The sequence below is a fragment of the Pongo pygmaeus genome, chromosome 1 (assembly GCF_028885625.2).
Source record: "Pongo pygmaeus isolate AG05252 chromosome 1, NHGRI_mPonPyg2-v2.0_pri, whole genome shotgun sequence".
Classification (NCBI taxonomy): domain Eukaryota; kingdom Metazoa; phylum Chordata; class Mammalia; order Primates; family Hominidae; genus Pongo; species Pongo pygmaeus.
Genome location: NC_072373.2, coordinates 179,176,669 through 179,191,532, shown reverse-complemented (window position 1 = coordinate 179,191,532; position 14,864 = coordinate 179,176,669). Strand labels below are relative to the sequence as shown.

The 14,864-nt window shown below is 38.5% G+C and overlaps 1 protein-coding gene across 1 annotated transcript in view; it reads left to right on the top strand.

Annotated features, from left to right (window-relative positions):
- Window positions 1-14,565, top strand: part of RNF11 (ring finger protein 11) — a 36,833-nt gene extending 22,268 nt beyond the window's left edge. The window contains exons 2-3 of the mRNA XM_054500709.2: window positions 11,273-11,442; window positions 12,468-14,565. Of these exons, the coding sequence (XP_054356684.1) occupies window positions 11,273-11,442; window positions 12,468-12,639 (342 nt within the window). The 3' untranslated portion in view covers window positions 12,640-14,565. The remainder of the gene's footprint in view (window positions 1-11,272; window positions 11,443-12,467) is intronic.
- The last annotated feature ends 299 nt before the right edge of the window (window positions 14,566-14,864 follow it).

Genomic DNA, 14,864 nt, shown 5'->3' with positions numbered 1-14,864 from the left:
TCTTCTAAAAATGTTTCATAAATCCTAAAGGTAGGCACAACATATGGCGCATAAATTATCAGAAACACCCATATGTATAACATCTCTTTTTTCATTTGGAAGTAAACAGCCGTTCCTCAGCAAATTTCTCGAGCTAACAAAATGTTTTTAGCGTCCCCATGTCTTCTTTTCTGTTCTCAGTTGGTGATTTCCTTTCTTTTGCCCTTCTCCCTGATAGGCAATCTGTGCTCTCTGGCTAACCTTTCTCTCTTGAATTTATAGTGTAGTTATTACTAAGGCACCAATTCCTATCAATTAAGGCTCATTTCAGTGTAATGTGGATGTGTTTTATTTAGTATTATGTCCACTAGGCCTTTGTGTATTTAGCGTTTGCACCACTCCCCACCCCATTTTCATGTGACAACTGGAGGTCTTCTTCAAAAAACTACCAGAAAAAGGACACGTATCCCATCCTTTATGGCTTTCTTACAACACCAGAAACTATCCAGCCTTGTTTTGTCCTGTTTACTGTAAGATCCTAAGCCAGTGGTTCTCAACCAAGATGAATTTGCTCTCCAGGAAACGTTTGGCAAAGTCTAGAGACATTTTTGGTTGTCACAGCATGGCAGGGAAGAGGGCGCCACTGGCATCTAGTGGATGGAGAGAACTGCCAAACACCCTGTGATGTACAGGACAGCCCTTACAACAAAGAATTGTCTTACTAAAATGTCAGTATTGCCCAGGTTGAGAAACCCTTCACTAAGCAAACCCCTTTTCCTCTCTAACCTCAGTTAGGTCCTTAATTAAGTTTGTTTCTTCAACTGAAAAGTGGAGGTTATTGTACTTTTTCAAATGGTTGCAAAGATAAATGAATTTAAGGCATGGAAATATTTAGCACAGGATCTGACACACAGTGGCACTCTGCTGAAAGAATAAATTAGGGTTTTAAAAAAATGTTGTATAATGCAGCTTCTCATCCATCCTGATTTTCCTGCAAAAATTCTCATGTTAAAAGTTTTGATCCATTATCACTGTAAATCTCTTACATGTTATAGAAATTCCTGTATTTAAGCTTCTAAAATTTCCTAGACTACCTCTTAAATAATGTTTTGATTTTTGGTCATGAAAGCAATGATTATCATACCACCACTGGAACAAATCTTTTTAAGTAAGAGAAACCTTTTCCTGTTCTTTTCTAAAGCACTTCAGTGAATTAAAGATTGGTGAGGAGTGTAGGTCAAGTTTAAGTCAATCAGTAATTGAATATTTTCTGTTGTCAAAGAGTTAATAAGTTCATGATCAAATAGCATATGTAGGAGAAGACGTTAGAAAGATTTCAGAAACACTAAGCTTATCCCATTCTCTTTGTGCTTTTAATTTTATGTAGCAATTCAAGGCCGTCAATAGTTGTAGTCTTAAAAGCCCCTAAAAGCAGAAATGATATTACCGTCAAGAACTAGTAAACCATACATTAAAGATTTGTGGATTGTTTAGATTTTTATGATGTACCCCTGTTTGCAAGGTGGTGTTAGTTAGGTCCTATGAATTAGGAGTTTGTAAGTTTAGTTAATTGGCTGAGGCCCATTGTTGATATGTTAATTTTTTTGTGAATTAGTTTTTAACATACGGATCCTGCACAAGATAAATTTATACCTTTAAACATTTCAGTTTTTTGGTATCATAAATGGTGTTCAAACTTTTTATTTTGGCTTCCAGTTCATTGCTGGTATTTACAAATACAATTGATTTATGTGTGTTCTTTTAACCTGCAACCTTGCTGAATTCATTTTAGGAGGTTTTGGTTAGAGTCCTTGGGATTTTCTAAATAGGTTCATGTCTGTTTGTCTGTCTTTAATTAAAATTTTTTAGGGTGTGTTTTTGCAAAGCATTAATATTCAGTTTTGGGTGTTTTCATTCTGAGACTGATTCTCAACCTGGCCCTCTTTTAAACTTTCACACCTTCTCCCTTTTCAACTTCACTCCCTTCCCCAGAAATCACTGAAATGACTTCTGAGCACATTGTCATTTTATCTTACTGATTCAAAATTATTATTAGATACGTTTATCATACCCTGGAGGTAACAGAATAGTGCATCCAGAGTCTTGAATTATATAGGACAATTGTGTTAGTAGGTGAAAGCTGTTAGGCTTTTGGATTCTTGGATTCTTACACCTACTTTTTATTGATTTTTTTTTCCCTCATTGTCAGTTCTTCATCTGCTGTTGGTGTGTCTGCCCTTAAAGTACCTCTTCGTACTTCTAATCATTTGGCATGTTGGAAAACCAGATACTACTCAAGCTCATCACAGTATTTTCTAGCAACTCCCAATAGAGAGATCCCAGAGGCAGTGGCAGTTGAGTAAAGTTGCATTTTCACTTGTGAATAAACTATTCTGGGGTTTAGACACATAGGTACTTTATATTTTTTTAAGTTAAAAAATTTTTTAAAGTTTGGAACAAATTTGCTTAATAAAGTCAGTTTTAGCGGGAAATTCACATGCACATGAGAATTGAAAGAAAGAACCTTTAATGTTGATGTAAGCTTATCATTCCTTTTTCACATATACCTCACCACCTCCTCTGTGTTTAATTATCTGGACTTTTTTCTCATCCCTAGATTTTGTTTCTCAAAAATGTTTCTCCCTTAAAACACGTTTTAATGATCTCTGTAAGATCTAAGTTCTTAATCTCAAAGTAATCTTTAGATTGAGGAGTACTAAAATTGAGATCCACAGACCCCTTTAAGGTCAGGGATAGAACTGCTTTCAGTGTGATTGATTTCCGTAGTAATCTTATGTGTTTTATTCAAAAACGTTATCTGAAATAGCTTTCATTGGACTGCATAAGGTTTCCATGGCAAAAAAAAGTTTTAAGAATCCGTGAGAGGCAATCCCAGAGTGAGCTCCTGTCATTGCTGCCAGAAACCACAAAGCCTTTTGAGAGTTCTGAACTCTGAGTCACAGAGTTCTGATAGGTATGTGGTATTGTAATTCAGTTGAATTTTGCTGTTGCAATATTTAGGTAAATTGTCAGACATAATTAAGATTTGCAGCACGAAATGGGCCCATATATATATGGAGTCTTGCTCTGTTGCCCAGGATGGAGTGCAGTGGCACGATCTCAGCTCACTGCAACCTCCGCCTCCCAGGTTCAAGTGATTCTCCTGCCTCAGCCTCCCACCACACCCTGTCTGTGATAAGATTTTTTTTTTTTTCTTGAGACGGAGTCTTGCTCTGTTGCCCAGGCTGGAGTGCAGTGGCATGATCTCAGCTTACTGCAAGCTCTGCCTTCCGGGTTCACACCATTCTCCTGCCTCAGCCTCCCGAGTAGCTGGGACTACAGGCGCCCGCCACCATGCTCAGCCTGTGATAAGATTTTTAAATAAAAATTTCATGCTTGTCGCTGTGGCTCATGCCTGTAATCCCAGCAGTCTCGGCTCACAGCAACCTCCGTCTCTCCGGTTCAAGCGATTCTCCTGCCTCAGACTCCCGAGTAGCTGGGATTACAGGCACATACCACCACCCCCAGCTAATTTTTTCTATTTTTAGTAGAGATGGAGTTTCACTATGTTGGCCAGGCTGGTCTCGAACTCCTGGCCTCAGGTGATCCACCCGCCTTGGCCTCCCGAGTAGCTGAGGCTACAGGCATGTACCACCACTCCTGGCTAATTTTTGTAGGGATGGGGTTTCGCCATGTTGCCCAGGCTGGGATTACGGGTGTGAGCCACTGCACTTGGCCCCAAAACAATTTTTAACGGATGATGCTGGGACACCTACATATAACTACATAATTAAGTGAAGTTGGGCCCCTTTCTTACTATATGCAAAAATTAACTCAGAATGGTTCATACACCTAAATGTAAGAGCTAAAACTTTATAAACTTCTTAGAAAATATAGGAGCAAGTGCTCATGACCTTGGGTTTGACAGATTTCTTAGGATACTGAAAGTAAAAGTAACCAAAGTTGAATTTCATTAAAATTTAAAATTTGTTCTTCAAAGAACATCAAGAAAGTGAAAAGATAACCCATAGGATGCAAGAAAATATTTAGGCTTTTTTTGTTTGTTTGAGACAGAGTCTCCCTCTTTTGTCTAGACTGGAATGCAGCAGCACAATCTTGGCTTATTGCAACGCCACCTCCCAGGTTCAAGCAATTCTTGTGCCTCAGCCTCCCAAGTAGTTGGGATTACAGGTGTGCACTACCACCCCCTGCTAATTTTTTTTTTTTTTTGTATTTTTAGTAGAGACAAGGTTTCACCATGTTGGCCAGGCTGGTCTTGAACTCCTGACCTCAGGTGATCTGCCTGCCTCAGCCTCTCGAAGAAAATACTTATAAATCATTGGTCTGATAAGGGACTTGTGTCCAGGAGATAACAAAAAGATAATTTGCTGTTAGAGAGGGCAAATCAGAATCACAATGAGATACCACGTCTTATCCACTTGAATGGTTATAATAAAAAAGATAAGTTTAAGCAATGCTGTAGAGAAACTGGAACATTCTATTTCCCTTTTTAAAATGCACACTTCATTGATTTCCATTGTGTTCAGAGTTACACAACTATCACTTACCAGTACAGCTCTGGATGGGATTGTAAGATGGTGCAGGTGCTTTGGAAAAGCTTGGCAGTTCTACAAAAGGTTTTGCAGAGTTCCATTCATTGGTATATATACCCAATAAAATGAAAACATGTACAAAAACTAAACTTACACATGAATTTTCATAACAGTATTATTCACAGTAGCTAACAAGTAGAAACAACCCATGTCCATCAGTGACTAAACAAAATGGTGGTGGACTATTCAGCGATAAAAAGGAATGCAATTCTGATACATGCTGCATCATGGGTGAACTTTGAAAACATGCTAAGTGAAAGGCGAGCCACAAAAGACCACATATTAGTATGATTCCGTACACAGGCGTACTTGTTTTATTGCACTTCACAGGGTTGTGTGTGTGTGTGTGTGTGTTTACACAACTTGAAGGTTTGTGGCAGCTCTGCATGAAACAATTCTTTTGGCACCATTTTCCCAGCAGCTCACTTCCTTTCTCTGCTACATTTGGTAATTCTCGTGCTTTCAAACTCTTTCATTATATCTTTTACGGTGATCTGTGATCAGTTTTATTAGGGTGGTGTGGAACGAAACCCACACATCTGAGTAATGCTTATCTATGAAATGCCCAGAATAGGCAAATCTATAGAGACAAAAAGCAAAGTAGTTAGTAGTAGCCTAGGGCCGGGGAGTTTGGGGGAGTGACTGTTAATGAGTACACTTTCTTTTGGGGATAATGAAAATGTTCTAAAATTGATAAGTGATGGTTGCATAGCTCTGAACACACTGGAAACCATTGAAGTGTGTATTTTAAATAGGGAAATAGAATGTGAATTGTATCTCTAAGGTGTTACAGTTAATGGAAGCCTTTCACCTTTTCGTGATACTGTATTTCCTCAATGCTGAGATGTGCTTTTTAAGGTTGGGCTTGGCTGCTCACTCCTGGGATCCCAGCATTTTGGGAGGCCAAGGCAGGAGGATTGCTTGAGCCCAGGAATTCTAGACCAGCCTGGGCAACATGGTGAAAACCTGTCTCTACAAAATTTATTTTTTTAATTAGCGGGGCGTAGTAGCATGGGCCTGTAGTCCCAGCTACTCAGGAGGCTGAAGTGGGAGAATCACTTGAGCCCGGGGGGTCGTCAAGGCTGCAGTGAGCCAAGATTGTGCCACTGCACTCTAGCCTAGGTAACAGAATGAGACCCTATCTCAAAAAAAAAAAAAAAAAAAAAAATATATATATATATATATATACACACATACACACACACATTTATCAGGAAGATAGATGTGATGCTAGCTTTTAAATCTCTGTGTCTAATTGTTCAGGAACTGCATCAGTGCTAATCTGGGGGTTTTTGTTTTGGTCAAGATTTCATGGAACATCAGAACATTGAGACCAACTATTCTAAATCCTCCATTTTATGGTCTTAAATGTAAGTCTGGCAAAATTCAGAGAAAACATTTCCCAGTAGGAGACTGCAGCTGGGAAGAAGGTGGTGCCAGCAGCAGCTTGTAAGGATATAAAGAGAAAGATCAGAAGAGCTGGCTCTTATTTCCTACTGGAGGAAAAGATACAGCTTTTGGTGACAAGCTGCGTGCTTTAGCAGTGACTTTATTTTTCCTTCACCACAAACCAGACTTGTACTATTTCCAGCCTCAGCACATTATTTAGGCACTTCCCCACTGCATTGTTTTCGTTTCTGAAATTGTATCACATTCCCTAAATTGAATCCAACTTTTAATGTAGTGCCCTTCAGACAGACACGTTTTACATTCACCTGTTTTGTGTCTTTCTTCGCTTAAACCACCTAAGATTAGGACCCGATACATTCTTGACAACATCCATCATTTTATAGGTGCTTCATTTATATATTAACAGACAACTGGAATGCTTCAGAGATTTTTCTCATCAGATCAGACCTTGCTGTTTTTGATGTTTGACCCTATCTTCTGGCCGGGTGCGGTGGCTCACACCTGTATCACGCCTGTAATCCCAACACTTTGGGAGGCCGAGGCAGGTGGATCACTTGAGGCCAGGATTTGAGACCAGCCGGGCCAACATGGTGAAACCCTGTCTCTACTAAAAATAAAAAAATTATCTGGGCATGGTGGCGCGTGCCTGTACTTCCAGCTACTCGAGGTTGAGGTGGGAGAATTGCTTGAACCTGGGAGGTGGAGGTTGTAGTGAGCCAAGATCGCACCACTGCATTCCAGCCTGGGTGACAGAGTGAGACCCTGTCTCCAAAAAAAAAAGACTCTCTCTTCTGTCCTGCTTGAGCATATTTTATAACCCTGTCTTCCATTTCTGTTCTACCCCCTTCCATGCTGCTGCATTTTTCCACAATGCATATTTTAATTTTAAATTATTCCTTTTCTCCTTTTCTTAAAGGCAGATGATTTCCTTTGGATTCTCGCTCTTTCTCTCTTTTGCATGCAGACATATGGAGAACTAAAGAAAGTATTAAGGAAAAGATTGTTTAAATTTATTTGAAATTTGCTTCTCTGTGAATTCCATCTTAAAATTTAAACTCGCAGGGCAAGCCCATGTGTCTCCTAATCAACAATGAGGAAATGGTAGTTAGGTAAGACTGTATAAGACATTTAAGTAGATGCTAGTGGAAAAGAGAAGTGAGGAAGTCAGAGGAATCAGGAAGGATGAGATATCTATCTCCAGTGACTAGAGCTGTCATTAGAGAAGAGCCCATATATTAAGCCCTTATCTTGGTAAGTGCTTTACTTATCTGCTTATTCCTTACAATACTTTTTTTTTTTTTTTTAACGGAGTCTAGCTCTGTGGGCCAGGCTGGAGTGCAGTGGCGTGATCTCAGCTCACTGCAACCTCCGCCTCCCAGATTCAAGCAATTCTCATGTCGCAGCCTCCAGAGTAGCTGGGATTACAGAGGTGAATGACTGCACCTGGCCTCCAATGCTTTATTAAGATAGGTATTTTGTCTGTTATGCTGATGAGGAACCTTAATGCTCAGAGATATTAAGAAGCTTGCATAAGGCCACATACATAATTAAATGCCAGAGCAGAAATTCCAGGGAATGCCTGTACTCTTTCCATTATGCATTTTTGTTCATTAACCTAGATAGGGGGCATAGAAATTCTGAGTTTGAGAAGCATGTGGAAGGAAGTATATTTGGTTTGGTTTTGGACCTATTGAAGTTCCTGTGGGATGGGTAGGTGGAGTTTTGAAAGAGACAACAACCCAGGTATTTTCACTTGGGAGAATGTTGGGTGTAATTTATATCAAGTTTTCCTTTTTGGTTTTATTGTTATTTAATCCAAATCATTAGCAGTTTTTCTTTTTTCTTTTTCTTTCACTTTGTCACCCAGCCTGGAGTGTAGTGGTGTGATCTCGTCTCACTGTAGCTCAACCTCCTGGGCTCAAGCGATCCTGCTGCCTCAGTCCCCCAGGTAGCTGGGACTACACGTGTACATCACTACTTCTGGCTAATTTTTGTATCTTTTATAGAGACGGGGTTTCACCATGTTGCCCAGGGTGGTCTCAAACTGCAGGGATTACAGGCATGAGCCACTGTGCCAGGCGCATTAGCAATTTTTCATAGCATATCTACAAAGTTCTAATATGTATATAATGTATATTACACGAACATAAGTGCTTTGATTTAGGTTATTCAGTTATATAATTATGTTGAGTCCCAACTATGTGCCAGATACCGTGCTGAGTAGGTAGTAAACATTGGTAAGCAAAACAGACATAGCCCCTGCCCTTATCAAACTACCCAGATAGCCTGGGCACAGTGGCTCTCACCTGTAATCTCAGCACTTTGGGAGGCCAAGGCTAGAGGATTGCTTGAGGCCAGGAGTTTGGTCAGCCTGGTCAGCAAGACACTGTTTCTACCAAAACAAAAAAATTGCTGGGCATGGTGATGCGTACCTGTAATCCCAGCTACTGGGGAGGCTGCAGTGGGAGGATTACTTGAGCCTAGAAGTTGGAGGTTGCAGTGAGATGTGTTTGTATACCTTTTGTCATTAGGTCCATATTTAGGCCCTGAAATAGGCTAATCAAAATATTTAGTTTTTAGTTTTTGTTTTTTTTTCATTTGTTTTCAGTTGGGGACGAAACACAGTAGCTTTGCAAATATAAAGTGGGAGCACAACCTAGCACTGGCATTGGTGGTCCTCAAAACAGTCCCCAGGTTTGGTGATTCAATAGGAGGACTCATAGGACTTAGTATATAATCTTACTCACATCTATGATTTGTTACAGCAAAGAATCAAAGCAAAATCAGCTAAGGGGAAAGGTGCTTTGGTCCAAAGGGAACTAAGCACAAGCTTCCAAGAGTTATCTCCTAGTGGAGTCACACAGGACATGCTTAATTCCTTCAACATATATGAAAGGTTTTCTGCCAGAGAAACTCATTTGGAGACTCAGTGCCCCAGGTACTGATTAGGCACCCACTGCCTAACATATGACAAAATTCCAGATTCTCAGAGGGAAAGCAGGTGTTGAACATAAACCATATAGTGTCCGCAGTTAGGGAATCGTGGGAACGACCTGCAAATCCACATCTTTTTTTGTTGTTAAGATGGAGTCTCACTCTGTCGCCCAGGCTAGAGTACAGTGGCAAGATCTTGGCTCACTGCAACCTCTGCCTCCCGGGTTAAAGCAATTCTCTTGCCTCAGCTTACTGAGTAGCTGGGATTACAGGCGTGCACCACCATGCCCAGCTAATTTTAGTATTTTTAGTAGAGATGGTGTTTCACCATGTTGGCCAGGCTGGTCTCGAACTCCTGACCTCAGGTGATCTGCCTGTCTCGGCCTTCCAAAGTTGTGGGATTACAAGCATGAGCCACCATGCCCAGCCATCACATCTTTTAAAATTGTTGTTTTTATACCCCTGTCTAATCTTCTACTCACTCAGTGTCTGTTAGCCAACAATTGAATCAAGATTCCATTTTGCTGCCTAGAAAATCAGTGGCTGTCTAGTTACGAAACAGTTGATAACTCAGATATCAAGCCATTTTAAAACAAGTATCATGGGAATTAAAATTTAAAATTAGGCATGTGTGGTAAGAAGGGTGAGGCCACATTCATCTTTAAAATATCAGGAGGTCTTAGTCATTTCCTTTCCTCTATGGTTTTCTGAAGCATGTAAACTGAAATTAGATTGTTGAATCATTTTAAATATCTAAAAGATATATAGAGGGTTCCTTTGTTTTAACAAAAAAATACCAAAGGAGAAAATATACTCATAACATGAATTAAAATATAGTTTTTATTTTCTTCTTTAATGTTTATTAATGTTTCCCCATAAAGTAGAACTTTCCCTTTTGTGTTCTGCTTTCTGTATTCTCTACACATATGTGAACCACAAGACTGAAGAAATCTAACCTCTGAAAAACCCATAGTTGGAGTTTATTTTCTCTAAAACAATTTAGTTACTTTGTTTGTTAGGTTCAAGGATTTACGAGACCCTTTATATTATCTTAGTCTTAAGCCAGTTTGTTCCCAGTTTGCATGTGGATGACAGCTCATCAAAACTGGTCAACTAGGACTGAGGCTAAGATTCAGGAAGGTAGTCTAGACTGGAAATGCTAATTCAAGGGTTGAAGAACTCAGAGCTGGCAGAGATTACAACAGAGGCCAAGAGTTTGTAGTATTCAAAGAGAAGCCAGAAAGCCAGGACCAAAGTCAAGGACAGTAGCACTTAGCTTAAAGTCTGCAAAGCAGAGAATCATGATGGGGAGAATCATGACGATGGGGAGATGTTAGAATAATTTACAAATATTGGCATTTACAGAGCTGTTATCTCATGATTATATCAGTTCTCTAAAGTGGGTGCTGTTATCTGCTTTATTCAAAGACATTAAGAGACTTGGTCCAAGCAATCACAGTAAGTAGCCGAGCTGAGACTGAAATCTTACAATTTAATTCTTCAGACTGAAAATCTCATCTTCTGAGATAGTAGTGTTTTTCAGGCTGTTCTGTTGATTCTGAGGATTCTCCAAAGGTAACCAAGGTGAGGGCTTGGGGATGGGGAGCCTCATCCCTTCCCAGCTTCATTCCATCAGAGTTGCTCAGTTTTAAATATTATTATAGGCCAGGCACCATGGCTCACCCCTGTGGCCCCACTACTCAGGAGGCTGAGGTTGGAGGATTGCTGAGCCCGGGGGGTTGAGTTTACAGTAAGTTGTGTTTGTGCCACTGCACTTAAGCCTGGGCAACAGAGGGAGATCCTATCTCAAAAAAAGGTGGGGGTTATACACACGATTCCTTTGAATGAATTGTTTTGTTGTGTAAAAAATCAGTTGGATTAGGAGCAGCAGAATTCTAATTTCAGTATTGTCAATTAGTGACTGTAGGCAAGCTTGGTCCTATGAAAGGGGAAAGTTAGTCTTAGATAACTTTCAGATTTATTTTTGTCATAGTCCAGTCCATTTAAAAAGTTTTTAAAATTATTTTTAGAGATGGGGTCTTGCTATGTTGTCCAGGCTGGTCTCTTATCATGTGGAAATAGTTCATTTAACATTCCATGCCAGTTCAGTGAAGTCTGTGTTTATATCCTTTAGGCAGAATGAGAATGTTTTGTTGTGTGTATGTTTTATTCTAGTAGCTGAAGTTAAGGCAGGGTGAAACACAGTCATACAGCCAAACACTAGCCCAGCTTCCTACCCTCCCAGGGCCCCCTTTCCCTTCTATCTCTGACCAAAAAATAAGCCCTCGAAAGCTTTTTAAAAAATAATCCTTGTCCTCTATATTTTAATATTTTAGGAACAAGTTCCGGTTCCAGTCTACCACCCAACACCTAGCCAGACTCGGCTAGCAACTCAGCTGACTGAAGAGGAACAAATTAGGATAGCTCAAAGAATAGGCCTTATACAACATCTGCCTAAAGGAGTTTATGACCCTGGAAGAGATGGATCAGAAAAAAAGATCCGGGAGTAAGTTTTAATTAATTTGTACATTTCAAAGTTTTATTTTCAGATTGCTTTTGAAAAATTTGCCTTTTCTACTGCACTTTAGAAAGTCAGGCATTTAATATATTGAAACACTTCGCTTAATGCAAGAGAATGTTTAATTTTTTTTCATAGTTCTATTACTGGCTACTAGCAAGAGAATGCTATGTAGTAATTAAGAATTTTCACAGACCGAGCACAGTGGCTCATGCCTGTAATCCCAGCACTTTGGGAGGCTGAGGTGGGGGGATCACTTGAGGCCAGGAGTTCGAGACCAACCTGGCCAACATGGTGAAACCTCATCTCTACTAAAACGAAAATTAGCCAGGCATGATGGCATGCACCTGTAATCCCATCTACTTGGGAGGCTGAGGTGGGAGAATCACTTGAAACTCTGTCTCAAAAAGTAAAATAAAATAAAATAAAATAAGAGAAAGTTAATGTTAATGAAGAGAGCTTTAACTTACAGCAACCCAGTAAGTAGGCTGAAGTTAGTGTTTCTGTTTTTACAGTTATTAAAATGAAAATTATCTTACTCTAGGATTACTCTAAATAGCACAAGGAAACAAAGTTGGGTGAAGTTAGTGTTTCTGTTTTACAGTTATTAAAATGAAAATTGTCTTAGTCCAGGATTACACTAAATATTGCAAGAAAACAAAGTTGATCTAACTGATGCTTTTCTACCTAAAATAATCCCATTCTCCTCCAGGTATCTGCTATAATATGTAGCTGTTTACAAGCACAGCAGTAGACTTGATACATATGTAATCCATTTCTTTGCTCTGTTGATTGCTCCTAAGTCCTGCAAATTCTCAGGGGATTGAAATAAGAGACTGTGGACAGATCAACATTAGGAAAAAATTGAGTTTGCATGCTTTGGTGATAAGATGACAGGCAAAGCATTCTGATATGTTACTCAGATTAACACTGTCTTTAATGGGATTTAAAGAGTTTTCTGAATAGGACACTTCTGAAAATGCCTTCTGATTTCTCTCCATTGCTCCCAACAGGTGTGTGATCTGTATGATGGACTTTGTTTATGGGGACCCAATTCGATTTCTGCCGTGCATGCACATCTATCACCTGGACTGTATAGATGACTGGTTGATGAGATCCTTCACGTGCCCCTCCTGCATGGAGCCAGTTGATGCAGCACTGCTTTCATCCTATGAGACTAATTGAGCCAGGGTCTCTTATCTGACTTCAAGTGAACCACCGTTTTGGTGGTTTTGATCTTTTGTCACTGAGCCCAAAGAGCCAGGGATTAGGAATTAAGATCATGCACAAAAGTTTCCTTAAAATTCCTGGATGGCTGCAGATGTTGGGGGGAAAAGTATGTGATATTTTAGAAACTTAGTGGGAAAAGTAGGGTGGTATTTTTATGTAAAGCCTTGACCCAATGTTTAAAAATATAATTGTATTTAGATCTTGTTATTGCTCCAGTACATAGGAATTGTGTAAAGTGTTACAGCAGCTGTATTTGTTTAAATTGTGTGTATTGAAGATTAGGAAAAAGATAGTAGTTATTTTTCCTAAATGAAATAACTTTCTTCTCTTGCCCTTCCCCACCCAAATTTTTTTCTGAAGTTGCTGGCATTTGGGTCAAGGTTTTATTAAAAGCTACATTTTATAACACTGGCACACACAAAAAAGTAGTTTTAAGCTTGTTTGCACAGTTCTTTTTTTCCATTGGAAATGGAATTCATTGCCTTAGGTCTTTTTAAATAGTGTATTATTATCGTTGGGGCTGGCTCTATGCTTGAAAACCAGTTTATTTATAACCTGTTATAAGTGCTATATTCTGTTTGCAGTTAGGAAATGCAGAATTCAAAGTGATCTCCTAGCTTGTAAGCAAACTGAGATGCACTATCCCTTTTCTATAAAAAATAAGTTAATGTGTCAAGAAACCACCTCTATTAAAGTGGGGTTTAATATTACCCTTTCCTATGTGTTTTATCTAATTATTTTGGTTGTTAATATGGTGATAATGGAAAATCAAGTTAAATTTTAAATATTAAGAATTCTGATTTATTGAGATTGAATTACGCCACCACGTTTATGTAAAAATGAAGGTGGCACCGTGGTGAGACCTAATGAGAAATAGTTACTCAGTTGTAAAAATTTTGATTTATTCTCTTTCTTCTGACCTCCTTCCCTCTTGTCTTGAACCATAGCAAAAGGATACTGCATCTCTTATTACTGTAGTGCTGAGGTTATTGAAGTTATATAAAACACATCTCAGTCTCTGTTTCTTGGAAAGGTATCTATCACATCCTACTAGCTGACTGACAAAACTAAGCAGGGAGAATAAAGATAATTGTATTTTATGTTTTGCACACAAACGCAGAATTTGTATAACCATACGACTTCATAGTTGTGATCTCAAAAAAGAAGGAATTTCTCCTTTGTTTCTTGCAGTTAATGTAAGAATACTTTAAATCTCTAAGCTTCTGAAGTGTTAGAGGTAGAGATGGTCTAGTAAAGATGTAGTAGTAATGTTTTATCCATTTAGCATGTGTTTATTTTTTCATATGTACTCAAAGGTGACTTATTGGTTCACCTCAGTGATATTACAGCTAAAAAAAATGATTCATTAGCAAAAGGAAAAGTGGTCTCAACCTAACATCAGAAGTGTTTCTTATTATTATTTTATATTGAGTTGAATATTGAACTCTAACACTTTTCTACATACAAAACACAGTGTCATGAAGGTTATTCATAATTGCATTATAGAGGAATGTAGTATGTCATAAGTACTTTGTAAAGATTTGACATTCAACTGTAGTATCCATATGTTGCTTAAATTTCCTTATGAGCCCCATGATGGAAAGACTTAATTTGAGAAAAATTGAAAGAAATTAGATTATCAGGTTCTGTTAAATTGTTACATGTATCTTGCTTAAATTTCTGTTTATTAATTTATATCCACCCAATTACATAAAGCAAATTTGGAGGAAACAACTGAAGTTGTGCAATATTTTCTGATAATTGCTTTTTTTATTCTTGTGTTTTCTACTTAAACATAATGTCTGTGTCATCAAGTATTATAGTCAGACTTTCTTTTTTTCTAGATTGTTAAAATTGGCAAATGAACTTTTTTAAAAATCATCTTCCATGTTGCAGTTAGTCTTTCTTTTCATTACAAGTCTTTCACAGAAGTTTGGTGGTAATATTGAAAGAACTAGCATTGGGCAGAATGTGTCTTTTTTAGTCACTTTGTATTCTCAACATACAATGTTAAGAACCATCAATTTTGACTTTTACTAAGTTGTTAAATAAAGTTATAATACAGCTGTGAAGGGCTAAAGTTAGAGTTGATTACATAAGTATTCCCCATATAATCTTTTAAAAAGTTGTGTATGATTATTTTAAAATCTCTCTCTATATATATACCTGTGGGAAGTATT